At 49.4% G+C, this 15,000-nt stretch overlaps 1 protein-coding gene across 3 annotated transcripts in view; it reads right to left on the bottom strand.

Annotated features, from left to right (window-relative positions):
* The window catches only part of mapkap1 (MAPK associated protein 1), a 28,741-nt gene that overhangs the window by 3,889 nt on the left and 9,852 nt on the right, over positions 1 to 15,000 (bottom strand). For all 3 annotated transcript variants that reach the window (XM_083698103.1, XM_083698104.1, XM_083698105.1), the window contains 5 exons: positions 14,490 to 14,666; positions 11,397 to 11,506; positions 5,944 to 6,051; positions 5,611 to 5,751; positions 3,689 to 3,826 (listed from right to left, as the gene is read on the bottom strand). In XM_083698103.1, coding sequence (XP_083554229.1) covers positions 3,689 to 3,826; positions 5,611 to 5,751; positions 5,944 to 6,051; positions 11,397 to 11,506; positions 14,490 to 14,666 — 674 coding nt within the window. The remainder of the gene's footprint in view (positions 1 to 3,688; positions 3,827 to 5,610; positions 5,752 to 5,943; positions 6,052 to 11,396; positions 11,507 to 14,489; positions 14,667 to 15,000) is intronic.

The following is a 15,000-nucleotide window of genomic DNA, read 5'->3' as shown; positions in this document are numbered from 1 at the left end:
TGAGGGGGCAGGTGGTTGCCCGCTTGGATGTGACCAGTTTTAGAATATCATCAGGGGAGAGGGGGGAAAAATCTGATAAACCAGAGACCGGGTGTAGCACAGTGGGTTTAGGAGGAGAGGTAGCAGTGTTGGTGAGAGGTAGAGAGAAAGAGCTGCTAATGTCATCAACCTTCCTTTCAAAGTAGGTGACAAAGTCATCCACAGACAGGGAGGAGGGAGGAGGGGGAGGAGGTGGGTTGAGGAGTGAGGAAATGTGGAGAACAGTTTCCTTGCGTCAGAGGAAGAGGTTTGAATTTTGGAATGGTAGTAAGAAGCTTTAGCAGCTGATGCAGCATAGGTGTAGTTGAGGAGGAGAGAGAGATAAGGTTTTAGGTAATCAGGGAGGCCAGTTTTTCTCCATTTCCTCTCAGCTGCCGGCCTTGAGGTCTGTGGACAGAGAGAGTCGAATGTGTGTGTATCTATGTGTGTGTGTGTGTGTGTGTGTGCGTGCGTGCATGTGTGTAGGGTGGCGTGTGTGTGTGTGCGTGCGTGCGTGAGTGTGAGTGTGAGTGTGTGTGTGTGTGTGTGTGTGTGTGTGTGTGAGCAGTGGTCTGGTATGGGGCTGATTAAAGGTCTATAGGAGGTTTAAGTGGTTCTCAGACACATGTTTCCTGTTTAAACTCAATCAGGCCTTTCTTCCTTCCAACCACAGACCCAGGATCAGGTTTCACTGTCATCATTTACACACTACCCCCCCCCCCCCCCCCCATCTCCTCCTGCATTAGCTGGCCTTCATTCATCTTCGTGTGGTCTCAGAGTGGTCTCAGAGTGGTCTCAGAGTGGTATATTAGAAGAGTGGCGCCAATGAAATTACTAGAGGACTGAAATAGTTCCAAAAAGTCATTCCTGTTTTCCTCAATACAGATGTTTTATTGGACTAAGATATGTAAGTGGGCGGGGCTGAAACTGCCTATTGTCCTCGTTAGGCTTCAGACGTCATGGCGACTCTCAGTAAAACAACGTCCTCTCAGCTGAAACATCCCCTCTTCAACATCACATCTGAAACATCCCCTCTTCAACCTCACATCTGAAACATCCCCTCTTCAACCTCACATCTGAAACATCCCCTCTTCAACCTCACACCTGAAACATCCCCTCTTCAACCTCACATCTGAAACATCCCCTCTTCAACATCACATCTGAAACATCCCCTCTTCAACTGTTCTAAGTTAACCATATCTGTCAGACTGGCAACCGAGGTGGTGGTGGTGATGGTGGTGATGGTGGTGGAGGTGGGGATGATGATGGTGGTGATGGTGGAGGTGGTGATGGTGGTGATGATGATGGTGGTGGTGATGGTGATGGTGGTGGAGGTGGGGATGGTGGAGGTGGTGATGGTGGTGATAGTGGTGATGGTGGTGATGGTGGAGGTGGTAGTGATGGAGGAGTTGAAGTGGAGGTGAGGTGATGGAGGTAGTGATGGTGAGGTGAGGTGATGGAGGAGTGGAGGTGAGGTGGGGTGAGGTGATGGAGGTAGTGATGGAGGTGAGGTGAGGTTATGGAGGAGTGGAGGTGAGGTGGGGTGAGGTGATGGAGGTAGTGATGGAGGTGAGGTGGGGTGAGGTGATGGAGGTAGTGATGGAGGTGAGGTGAGGTGATGGAGGTGAGGTGAGGTGATGGAGGAGTGGAGGTGAGGTGAGGTGATGGAGGTGAGGTGAGGTGATGGAGGAGTGGAGGTGAGGTGGGGTGAGGTGATGGAGGTAGTGATGGAGGTGAGGTGAGGGAGGAGTGGAGGTGAGGTGGGGTGAGGTGATGGAGGTAGTGATGGAGGTGATGGAGGAATGGAGGTGAGGTGGGGTGAGGTGATGGAGGTAGTGATGGAGGTGATGGAGGAGTGGAGGTGAGGTGGAGTGAGGTGATGGAGGTAGTGATGGAGGTGAGGTGATGGAGGAGTGGAGGTGAGGTGATGGAGGAGTGACAGGTGTAGCTGCTACAGCTACAGACTGTACACAGTATGAAACCATGTAAACCCTCCACAGGACTAAAACGCTGTTACTCTCTCCTGAGAACGCTAAGCACACACACAATCTCCATCTCCCATTCCCCCTGTGAACAGGCGACCTCATTCATTCTAACACTACGCTTCCACTAGATACCTCCCCCTCCCTCCCCCCTCCCCAACATACATCAGGGGTGTAGATAAGGATCAGTGGGGGGAGGGGGGTAATGCAGTGTGAACGGACGGGAGACGGCTGCACTGATTAAAGCAGCTTCTACAGCACACACACACACACACACACACACACACACACACACACACACACACACACACACACACACACACACACACACACACACACACACACACACACACACACACACACACACACACACACACACACACACACACACACACACACACACACACACACACACACACACACAGAAGCTAGCTCTGCGTCAGATCTCCTCACTGCAGCACTGAGGCCTCGTCTCCAAGGCTTCATTACACACGACAGGAGTTGATGGTTAACAGACAAACGCACGCACGCACGCACGCACGCACAGACAAGGGGTGTGAATCTTTCCCATTCCACATGCATCTCCATACATGGGTTAGGGTTAGTCTAAATATTCATCTTCCAAACACGTCACTGTGATTATTTCCACACAAGTATTCAGTGCCTTGTTTTCAACTGGCAAAAGCTCCTTATGGACTAAGACAACATCTTAAAACACCTCCTAACAGTGTGTCAGATGATGACTGGTTGGTGGTTCTGAGTTCTTGATGCTCTACAGTTTCACAATCTCAAGGCTTCTGTCCAGACTGCCTCTTTTTTATAGAACCTGAAGTGTAGATATATAGAACCAGACTGGTTCAACACTGTCCTCCAACACTTCAGACTGGTTCAACACTGTGTCCTCCAACACTTCAGACTGGTTCAACACTGTGTCCTCCAACACTTCAGACTGGTTCAACACTGTCCTCCAACACTTCAGACTGGTTCAACACTGTCCTCCAACACTTCAGACTGGTTCAACACTGTCCTCCAACACTTCAGCTCAAAGGACAATAATAGTAGTTGTTGTTTATTTTGACTGGTTGGCGGCCACAATGAACACACCAGACCAGACCCAGACCAGACCAGACCCAGACCAGACCAGACCAGACCCAGACCAGACCCAGACCCAGACCAGACACTGTAAAACTCCCAGTAAATGGCCAGTCTCCAGTAACAGTCTGATTGTAATATGTGCTTGTGCAGAAAGACCTGGGCTGTGATTGGACATATATTATATATTATATATATAATTTATATATTGTAACTCCAGAATTAAGAGAGTAGGAATGACGCTTCACAACATGAAACCAACCACATTAATGATGACTGTGATTAATAATGACATCTGTGATCTGCGGTCTCAAACGGTGCAGCCGTATCCTAGATCATTGAACCGATCAGTGAATCGCTACACCCCTAACACACACACACACACACCTCTAACACACACACACACACACCCCTAACACACACACACACACCCCTAACACACACCTCTAACACACACACACACACACACACACACACACACACACACACACACACACACACACACACACACACACACACACACACACACACACACACACACACACACACACACACACACACACACACACACACACATCTAGAGTAGTGTGACTCACTAGGGCTTCTCTCCTCCACGAGGTCGCAGGCGCAGAGGTGGTCCGAGTCGATGGAGATCGGCTTCTGACGGATCCAGAACTTAGTACTCGTCTTCTGATTGGTCACTGGGTCGATCTCCACCTTCTCTCCAGAGATACCTGGGTGGAGAGAGGGATGGAGGGATGGAGGGAGGAGGGAGGGAGGGAGGGAGAGAGGGATGGAGGGAGGAAGAGAGGGAGGGAGGGATGAGGGAGGGAGGGAGGGAGAGAGGGATGGAGAGAGGAGGGAGAGAGGGATAGAAAGAGAGAGCAGTCAAACCTTGGCAAATCACGTTTTCTGTTCTTTCTAAGCTCTTGCCTAACCATAACTAACGTTGATACAACCATAACTAACGTTGATACAACCATAACTAACGTTGATACAACCATAACTAACATTGAGCCAAAGCTAGGAGGCATCAGAACAGTGTTGGTATTTATTGCTGAATCACTTTAACGAGCTCATATATCTGATTATTATTTTATTCTACCATAAAAACAGCATCTTAAATTCCCTCCACAACTGACGGGAGACATCTTCAACTCACTCACTCACACTCACACACACACACACACCGACAGGAGCGTTGTTCTATGACATGAGTGACAGCTGTCAGTCAGGGAGGTTAATGTGAGCTGTCTATCAAGCTACGACCACCAGCCTGCTGCACGGCCTTCTGGGAGAGAACAGGGAGCTCTGTGATCAGTTTTGATGGAGGAAACTACAAAGGTTTAGGGCTAGGGCTAGGGTAGGGTTAGGGTTAGGGTTAGGGCTAGGGTTAGGGTTAGTTAGGGTTGGTTAGGGTTAGGGTTAGTTAGGATTAAGGTTAGGGTTAGTTAGGATTAGGGTTAGGGTTAGTTAGGGTTAGGGTTAGTTAGGATTATGGTTAGGGTTAGTTTTGATGGAGGAAACTACAAAGGTTTCATCACTGAGGACTGAGGAGGCTTCTCTGTTCACCCCTCCTCCTCTCCTCTCTCCCTCCTCCTCTCCCCCTCCTCTCTCCCCCCTCCCTCTCTCCCTCCTCTCCTCCCTCCTCCCTCCCCCCTCCCTCCTCCCTCTCCTCCCTCTGTAGGGCACTAGGGTGAGCTGGTCAAAGAAGGCATCCCATGCGCTCCCTCTCCATAAACCTGGTGACCCCTCCGACCTAGATAACTACCGCCCAATATCCAAGTGTTGGAGTTCCTGGTCAACTCCCAGTCAAATACCTGTATAAATACCTGTATAAATACCTGGCATCTGGTTTGACAAAGACTTGACGTTCAGAAAACATCCGGAGGAGCTTGTTAAAAAGCCAAGATTTAAGGAGGGCGTCTTTTCTAGGAATAGATCTTGCCTTTTCCTGAACAACAGGAAGCAGATTGTACAATCAGCCTTTATACCAGTGCTTGATTCTGGTGATGTCATCTACTGAAGTGCAGCAGCCACGACTCTTAAACCTGTGGATGCCGTCTACCATAGCGCCCTTCACTTTACCACAGGTGATGGTTTTAATACTCATCATTGCATCCTTTACCAGATGGTTGGCTGGACCTCGTTAAAGTAGATCTCTTCATTACTCCTGTTTGTGTATAAAGCCAGTCTGTGTGAACTCCCGGCCTACCTAACCTCGTTATTGAAATTCAACAACATAAATGACCATAAACCTGTTGTCAGAGTTGGTTATGTTCTGGGTCTATCTTGGGTAAATCCAATTCATTCAGCATAACTGCCTTAGCAGTCCAGAATAGGGGAGGCTGGTGGAGGTAGAAATCGGAGGACGGGCTCACTGTAATACGTGGAATGTCTTCTCCCTGCTCTCTTCTCCCCCTTCTCCCTATCCTTTCCTGCCTCTCCCCTCCTCCCTCCTTGAGGTCTGTGTTGTGGTCTGTGTTGAGGTCTGTGTTGTGGTCTGTATATGTATTACCTAGTTGGACGTCTGTGGTGAAGCGTAGCTTGTGGATCATGCTGATCTTGAAGGACTTGTAGTGGTGACTGCTCAGCATGTCCTGCACCGTGGTGATGTCTATAGGAGGATCCTCCTCTGAGCTCTCCTCTCCCCTGGAACCTGGGGGGGGGGGGCGGGTTAGCTGTGTGTGGTAACCAGGATAACACTGTGGTCGTATTAACAGGATAGATTGATACCCACTGTTCTCTCTGAGCAGTTACATAAGGTAGTATAGATACAGTAGATAGATAGATAGATAGATAGATAGACAGACAGACAGACGGACGGATGGAGGGTTTGAGAGCTACTCACTGTTCTCTCTGACCAGGCAGAACTCCAGGGTGTTCTGGCTCTCCAGGGTGCAGTCCAGGTCCACTGCTAGGTTGGGCTCAGTCTGACGCTCCAGACGATACATGGGACCTGCAGAACCACAGACAGGGTTAACAACAGACACACACACACACAGGGTCAACAACAGACACACAGGGTTAACAACAGACACACACAGACAGGATTAACAACAGACACACAGGGTGAACAGAACCTGCAGAACATGAGTAAGACAACAGAGGCCAGAGGCCAGAGGACAGACACTTGATTTGGACACTCAGTGCTTTATTTCATTTATTTATTTATTTCATACTTCGCCAGTCCTGTACACAACCTAGCATGAACATGATTTACAATCATCAATGCTCTGTGTGTGTGTGTGTGTGTGTGTGTGTTTGGAACAAAATGCCAAACCCCTAGCAAAAAATCTTGGCGTGCTTCTAGACCCTGATTTGAATTTTGAATCTCACATCAATAATCTCACTAAAACCACCTTTTATCACCTTAGAAATATTGCAACCGTTTCTCTCCCAGTCAGATACTGAGAGATTTCTACATGCTTTAACTAGTCAGATACTGAGAGACTTCTACATGCTTTAACCAGTCAGATACTGAGAGACTTCTACATGCTTTAACTAGCAGCTTGATTACTGCAACGCTCTCCTTTCTGCTCTACCTCAGAAAGCTCTAAATGAGCTCCAGATCATTCAGAATGCAGCAGCATGTGTACCGACCAAGACCAGAAGCAGAGCACACATCTCACCTGTCCTAAAGTCCCTTCATTGGCGACTGTGTCGCTCCCACAAGGACAACATCATCCTAAAGTTTGCAGACGACACCGCAGTGATAGGATGCATCACTGGCGGGGACGAAGCGGCTTACAGGAGGGAGGTGGCCAGTCTGGTAACATGGTGCGAGGACAACAACCTCACCCTCAATACGGACAAGATGAAGGAGATGATAGTGGACATGAGGAAGAAGAGGGGACCTCATCGGCCACTGTACATCCGGGAACTCGAAGTAGAGAGGGTGAGCAGTTTCAAATACCTGGGCGTCCACATCAGCGAGGACCTCACCTGGACACTTAACACCACTCAGCTGGTTAAGAAGGCCCAACAGCGGCTGTACTTTCTGAGGAGGCTGAGGAAGTTTGGCATGTCGCCCAAGATCCTCAGCAACTTCTACAGCTGCATTGTTGAGAGCATCCTAACTAGCTGCATCACTGTGTGGTACGGCAGCACTACTGCTATGGACCGCAGACGCCTGCAGGGAGTGGTGAAGACCGCTGAGAAAATCACCAGGACTCCACTGCCCTCCCTGCAGAGCATCTACCACCGCAGAGTCCACAGGAGAGCCGCCTCCATCCTCAAGGACCCCACCCACCCCCAGCACGGACTGTTCACACTTCTACCCTCAGGCCGGAGGTACAGAAGTGTTAAATGCAGGACCACCAGACTGAAGAACTCCTTCTTTCCCACTGCCACCAGGCTCCTAAACAACCCATAGGAGATTAATATAACCTTACTACCTCATAACCAGTTTGCATAATTGCACTGCTACGTTTGCACTGTTTTATTATTATTATTGCTGCTATTTTATTTTATGCCTTAAATTTTGCTGTCTTGTACATTTGTTTAGTATATATTGTATATTCTTTTGTATTGTATATTTTACATTGGTTGGCATTCTGCGGACAGCAAAGCAAGAATTTCGTTGTACAGGGAAACATGTTTTCTACTGTGCATATGATAATAAACACTTTGAATCTTGAATCTTGAATCATTGGTTGCCTGTCAGTTTTAGGATAGATTATAAGATCCTTTATTGGTGTTCAAATCACTCAATGGACTAGTGCCTGAATACTTGTCAGACATGTTTTAATATATGCTCCCTCTAGATCACTCAGGTCCTCTAGATCACTCAGGTCCTCTAGATCACTCAGGTCCTCTGGTCTTTCAGTGGTTCCCTGGTTGAGGACAAACAACTACGGGGAGGCGGCATTTAGTGTCTCTGGTCCTGGCCTCAGGAGCAGCCTGCCAGAGGAACAGCCTGCCAGAGGAGCTGAGGGCCTCACCATCTGAAACCTGGCCTCTGGAACAGCCTGCCAGAGGAACAGCCTGCCAGAGGAGCTGAGGGTTAGGGTTAGGAACCTAACCTAACCTAACCCTAACCCTAACAGCCTGCCAGAGGAGCTGAGGGCCTCACCATCTGAAACCTGGCCTCTGGAACAGCCTGCCAGAGGAACAGCCTGCCAGAGGAGCTGAGGGCCTCACCAACTGGAAACGCCTTTAAAAGAAATCTGAAGATAGCGTTTTATCTTATCTTTCTCTTAATCCATCTTATTTTAATGTAGCCTCTTCTACTGTGCTGCGCTGGTCTCTGTTCTACCATGTCTCCTATTTCCTATACTATCATGTCCTTATATTAATGTTTATTTTCACTGTATTGTTAAGCACCTTGTATTGCAATTTTGCAGGAAAGGCGCTATATAAATCTAAATCTAAATAAAAATCTAAATAAAGTCTGATTTGATTTGTGTGACTGATAGAGAACAGGGAGAGTGACCTTCTCCTGCAGGACAGAGAGCAGCTGAGGAGCTGGTTGGGAAGGACATGACCTCTCTCTCTCTCCCTGTCTCTCCCTGTCTCTCTCCCTGTCTGGCTGTCTCTCTCTCTCCCTGTCTCTCTCCCTGTCTCTCCCTGTCTGTCTCTCTCCCTCTCTCCCTGTCTCTCTCCCTGTCTGGCTGTCTCTCTCTCTCCCTGTCTCTCCCTGTCTCTCTCCCTGTCTCTCCCTGTCTGTCTCTCTCTGTCTCCCCCCCCCCCCCCCTCCCCAGATGGCAGCAGCCCAAGCCTGATAAAGCTACCAGAGCCCTGTTCAACACCGTTATCTGCACACGCACACACGCACGCACGCACGCACGCACCCACACACACACACACGCACAAATAGTCATTCAACCTCAACCACAACCAGGTGGGCGAGACCTTGAATCTCTGTGAAGAGAAAAGAGAGAGAGACATTGAAAAAGAGAAGTAGAGACAGAGAAGATTGGAAAAGAGTCTCACTCTACTGAGTAAATAAATAATCAATACTCATCTAAATGTAAATGAGAGAGTAGCCTTCACTTGATTGTGTGTGTGTGTGTGTGTGGTTATCAACTGGCCAATTTTCCACAGACACTGGACCACGACCTAATCACCATCACTCAGACCCTGGTCTAGAGATGGATATAGAACTAAATCTCCACCATCACCTGACACACACACACACACACACACACACACACACACACACACACACACACACAACACACACCTGAGCTCCAGCGGTATGAACCAGTGCACCAGAGCAGACACACTGGGCTGAACCCAGAACCCCTCTCTGCTGTGACACGCTGGGATCTCAATGATAAACCACATCCAGTTGAAGTCTACACACATCGTAGACAAATACATTTCAACATTTTTCACAATTCCTGACATTTAATCCTAGTAAACATTCCCTGTCTTAGGTCGGTTAGGATCACTACTTTATTTTAAGAATGTGAAATGTCAGAATAATAGTTGAGAGAATTATTTCTTTCAGCTTTTATTTGTTTCATCACATTCCCAGTGGGTCACAAGTTTACAGACACTTAGTTAGTATTTGGTAACAATGCCTTTAAATTGTTTAACTTGGGTCAAACATTTTGGGAAGCCTTCCACAAGCTTCCCACAATAAGTTGGTGGAATTTTGGCCCATTCCTCCTAACAGAACCAGGGTTAGGGTTAGCTAACCCATTCCTCCTGACAGAACCAGGGTTAGGGTTAGCTAACCCATTCCTCCTGACAGAACCAGGGTTAGGGTTAGCTAACCCTAACCCTGACAGAACCTGTGGAACTGGGTCAGGGTCGTAGGCCTCCTTGCTCCTACACGCTTTTTCAGTTCTGCCCAGACATTTTCTATAGGATTGAGGTCAGGGCTTTGTGATGGCCACTCCAATACCTTGACTCTGTTGTCCTTAAGCCATTTTGCCACAACTTTGGGTCATTGTCCATTTATACTCAAATGTATTGTTGTAAGTCGCTTTGGATAAAGGCGTCTGCTAAATGCCATAAATGTAAAATGTAAAATTTGGAAGGCCCATTTGTGACCAAGCTTTAACTTCCTGGCTGATGTCTTGAGATGTTGCTTCAATATATTCACATAATTTTCCTTCCTCATGATGCCATCTATGTTGTGAAGTGCACCAGTCCCTCCTGCAGCAAAGCACCCCCACAACATGATGCTGCCACCCCCATGCTTCACGGTTGGGATGGTGTTCTTCGGCTTGCAATCCTCCCCCCTTTTTCCTCCAAACATAAAGCAAACAGGCACTGAGTTTGAAGGTAGATCTTCAAATACATCCACAGGTCCACCTCCAGTTGACTCAAATGATGTCAGAAGCTCCTAAAGCCATGACATCATTTTCTGGAATTTTCCAAGCTGTTTAAAGGCACAGTCAACTTAGTGTATGAAAACTTCTGACCCACTGGAATTGTGAATTATAAGTGAAATAATCTGTCTATAAACAATTAAAAAATTCCTTGTGTCATGCACAAAGTAGAAGTCCTAACCGACTTGCCAAAACTATAGTTTGTAAACATGAAATCTGTGGAGTTTTAATGACTTCAACCTAAGTGTATGTAAACTTCCGACTTCAACTGTACATACACTGTTCTGCCACACACACACTTCTGATCCACACTGGGAATAGAACAGGCTGAAAGAACATGTGTGCGTTTGTGTGTCTGTGTGTGTCTGTGTGTGTGTGCGTGTGTGTGTATTGTGCATGTGTGTAGTGTGTGTGCGTGTGTGTGTATTGTGCATGTGTGTAGTGTAGTGTGTGTGTGTGTGTGTGTGTAGTGTGCGTGTGTGTGTATTGTGCATGTGTGTGTGTGTGTGATTGTCGAGGCTGAGATCACTTATCTCAGTGATTATCCATCTTTATTGTTAATATCAAGCTGGCACATTAAACGGCCGGTGCCCAATCACCCACAAGAAAACATTCTGTCTTGAAATGAAATCACTGGCTGAATCTAGCCTCTGTCTCCCCCTCCCTCCCCCATGTCTCACCCCTGCCTCCCTCTGTCTGCCTCCCCCCCTGTCTCCCCCTCCTGCCTCCCCCCTGCCTCTCAGAATCAAATACCATTCCTAATTCCTTTCCGCGAATAACAACAAGCCCGTCCTCCGATTTCTGCCTCCCCCAGCCTCCCCTGCTGCCTGTCCTCCGCCTGCTGTTCTCACCTGGCAACCCTCAGCCTCCCTTCACACCTGGAATGAGACACACACACACACAATTGTGCATGTCCGCACAAAACTATTTGATGGTAGTTTTCTATTTCCTGAAAAAAATATGACAGTGCTTGTTACGGTGTTGTCAAAGCATTCTAAGTGTGTTGTAAGCGTGTTCTGACCTGATCCTTTCTGGGAGCCCTTCCTCTTCTTGAGGGCCTTCTGGAGGATCTCCTTCATGGTCACCTTCAGACTGTCCACTGGGATCAGGGAGAAGCCGTGAGCAGCATTACTGTAGTGGGGAGGGGGACGGGTCCCCGGGGGACGAGACGGGACGGGAGACACACACATACATCTGTGAACATCCAGCCATCCTCTGAGAGAGAGTACTGTGGTCTGGTACCATGGCCTGGGGTGGTCCAGTGGTCTGGTACCATGGCCTGGGGTGGTCCAGTGGTCTGGTACCATGTCCTGGGGTGGTCCAGTGGTCTGGTACCATGTCCTACATGTCAGCATGGGTCAGAACCCGGCCCGTGTCCTGCTGACATCCTCTCTCCTCCTTACTTCCTGTCTGTCTCTATCGTCTCTGTCCAATAAACAGTGAACCGTACCAGAGTGGGATGACCATGCTCCAGAACATAACCTTCAAACACAACAGCACCTACAGTGGAACACTGGCCTGGTCTAGAAGGCAGGGAGCCTCCACTCCTCTCCTCTAGGAACACTGGCCTGGTCTAGAAGGCAGGGAGCCCCCCCTCCTCTAGGAACACTGGCCTGGTCTAGAAGGCAGGGAGCCCCCCCTCCTCTAGGAACACTGGGCTGGTCCAGAAGGCAGGGAGCCCCCTCTCCTCTAGGAACACTGGCCTGGTCTAGAAGGCAGGGAGCCCCCCCTCCTCTAGGAACACTGGGCTGGTCCAGAAGGCAGGGAGCCCCCTCTCCTCTCCTCTAGGAACACTGGCCTGGTCTAGAAGGCAGGGAGCCCCCTCTCCTCTAGGAACACTGGCCTGGTCTAGAAGGCAGGGAGCCCCCTCTCCTCTAGGAACACTGGCCTGGTCTAGAAGGCAGGAAGCCCCCTCTCCTCTAGGAACACTGGCCTGGTCTAGAAGGCAGGGAGCCCCCTCTCCTCTAGGAACACTGGCCTGGTCTAGAAGGCAGGGAGCCCCCTCTCCTCTAGGAACACTGGCCTGGTCTAGAAGGCAGGAAGCCCCCCCTCCTCTAGGAACACTGGCCTGGTCTAGAAGGCAGGGAGCCCCCCCTCCTCTAGGAACACTGGCCTGGTCTAGAAGGCAGGGAGCCCCCTCTCCTCTAGGAACACTGGCCTGGTCTAGAAGGCAGGGAGCCCCCTCTCCTCTAGGAACACTGGCCTGGTCTAGAAGGCAGGGAGCCCCCTCTCCTCTAGGAACACTGGCCTGGTCTAGAAGGCAGGGAGCCCCCTCTCCTCTCCTCTAGGAACACTGGCCTGGTCTAGAAGGCAGGGAGCCCCCCCTCCTCTAGGAACACTGGCCTGGTCTAGAAGGCAGGGATCACTACGCTGTCCCAGCAGGCAAGGAGGACACGGCTCACACACGTCACACACTCACTGGATCAGAGCTCAGGGATTGGCTAAGCTGGCCGTCAATCATACAGATATTACATCATAACGTCATGTGATAACACTGGCCTGGTCTAGAAGGCAGGGATCACTACGCTGTCCCAGCAGGCAAGGAGGACACGGCTCACACACGTCACACACTCACTGGATCAGAGCTCAGGGATTGGCTAAGCTGGCCGTCAATCATACAGATATTACATCATAACGTCATGTGATTGTAATAATAGTGGTTGTCCAGGGCAACCTTCCTGCTCCAGATACTCCTGAATCCAGACAAGACAGACGGAGCCGGATCAGAATAACAACACTGTCAACATCCTTCCTGTCCTCTCCCACACCACGACCACCACCACCACCACCACCACCACCACCACCACCACCACCACCATCACCACCATCACCACCATCACCAGGGGGGTTGGGGGTTAGGGGGTTAGGTGGTTAGGGGGTTAGGGGTTAGAGGGTTAGAGGGTTAGGGGGTTAGGGATTGGGGGTTAGGTGGTTGTGGGTTAGGGGTTAGGGGGTGGGGGTTAGGGGTTAGGGGTTAGGGAGTTAGGGTTAGGGGTTAGGGGGTGGGGGTTAGGGGTTAGGGGGTTAGGGATTGGGGGTTAGGGGTTAGGGGTTAGAGGGTTAGGGGGTTAGGGATTGGGGGTTAGGTGGTTGTGGGTTAGGGGTTAGGGGGTGGGGGTTAGGGGTTAGGGGTTAGGGAGTTAGGGTTAGGGGTATAGGCAGTCATAATGCTAGAAGAAGGAAGAATTACTTTCTTTTTTTGGCATGGTTCACAGACAAGGACACACAGTATAGACACACAGTACACACAGTACACACAGTACACACAGTACACACACACACACACTCCTCCCTGGCAGAGCAGCCTCGGAGGCACAGCCAATCACAAGCTCTGAACCTGAGAGCCGTCTAGAATTACAACCCACAGGAAACGCATCATCACAGAATAATCCCAATGTGATTGGCTGTTTAATGGACCTGTCGTTGTGGATCGCTTATTAGATGGGAGACACTGAGAACTAAGGGCTGTAATACACACACACACACACACACACACACACACACACACACACACACACACACACACACACACACACACACACACACACACACACACAGAGACACACACACACACACACACACACACACACACACACACACACACACACACACACAGAGACACACGCAGAGACACACACGCAGAGACACACACGCAGAGACACACACACACACACACACACACACACACACACACACACACACAGAGACACACGCAGAGACACACACGCAGAGACACACACGCAGAGACACACACGCAGAGACACACACGCAGAGACACACACACACACACGCAGAGACACACACACATGCAGACACACACACACACACGCACACACAGAGACATACATACACACACACACAGCTGTGATGAGAACATATACACACGCCTGGAACTATGCTCTCATCACAGCCGTGTGTGTGTGTGTGTGTGTGTGGTACACATTTCTGTGGTACGTACAGTAATCAAGCAGCGGTGTTTTGACGAGAGATCAAGTGTATTATGGAACCAGAATAAAATTTATTTTTTTCTGTTTTGTGTAGAATTCCAACTAATATGGACGCCACATGTTGTTAATGGAGCAAATGTGTGTGTGTGTGTGTGTGTGGTACCTACATGCGTACAAACAGGGACTGTTTGGCGGCCATCCCGGGGGAGGAGTACTTCTGGACCAGCGCCAGCGTGCTGAAGCCAAACTTGTGGATGGGCTCGTTAGAGTCCAGGGGCGGGAAGTCAGTGTCCACCTCGCCATCGTCCTCCGCAATGTGGAGGCAGTACGCATTGACATTCTCACTGTGGAGGGGGGAGGGGGGGAGGAGGAGGGGAGGGAGGGAGGAGGGGGGGAGGAGGAGGGGAGTGGGGGAGATGTGAAGAAAGACAACATGAATAAACAAGTAATCAGTAATCAAACCTCCTCAGGAGACGTCACGACCTTCAGGTCCTTTTTAGTTTTTCTTATTTAACCTTAATTTTACCAGGGTTAGGTTAGGGTTAGGGTTAGGGTTAGTCCCATTGACATGACGAGACCTTCCTTTTCAAGGAAGCCCTGACCAAGAAAGCAGCAACACAGTTTAAAACAGCATAAAAGCAAACATCTGCAGAGTAACACAACATAGAAGCAAGCAGC

This window comes from Argentina silus (assembly GCF_951799395.1).
Source record: "Argentina silus genome assembly, contig: scaffold_106, whole genome shotgun sequence".
In the NCBI taxonomy this organism is placed as follows: domain Eukaryota; kingdom Metazoa; phylum Chordata; class Actinopteri; order Argentiniformes; family Argentinidae; genus Argentina; species Argentina silus.
Note: the sequence above shows the minus strand (reverse complement) of the source record. Positions and strands in the feature narration are given on the sequence as shown.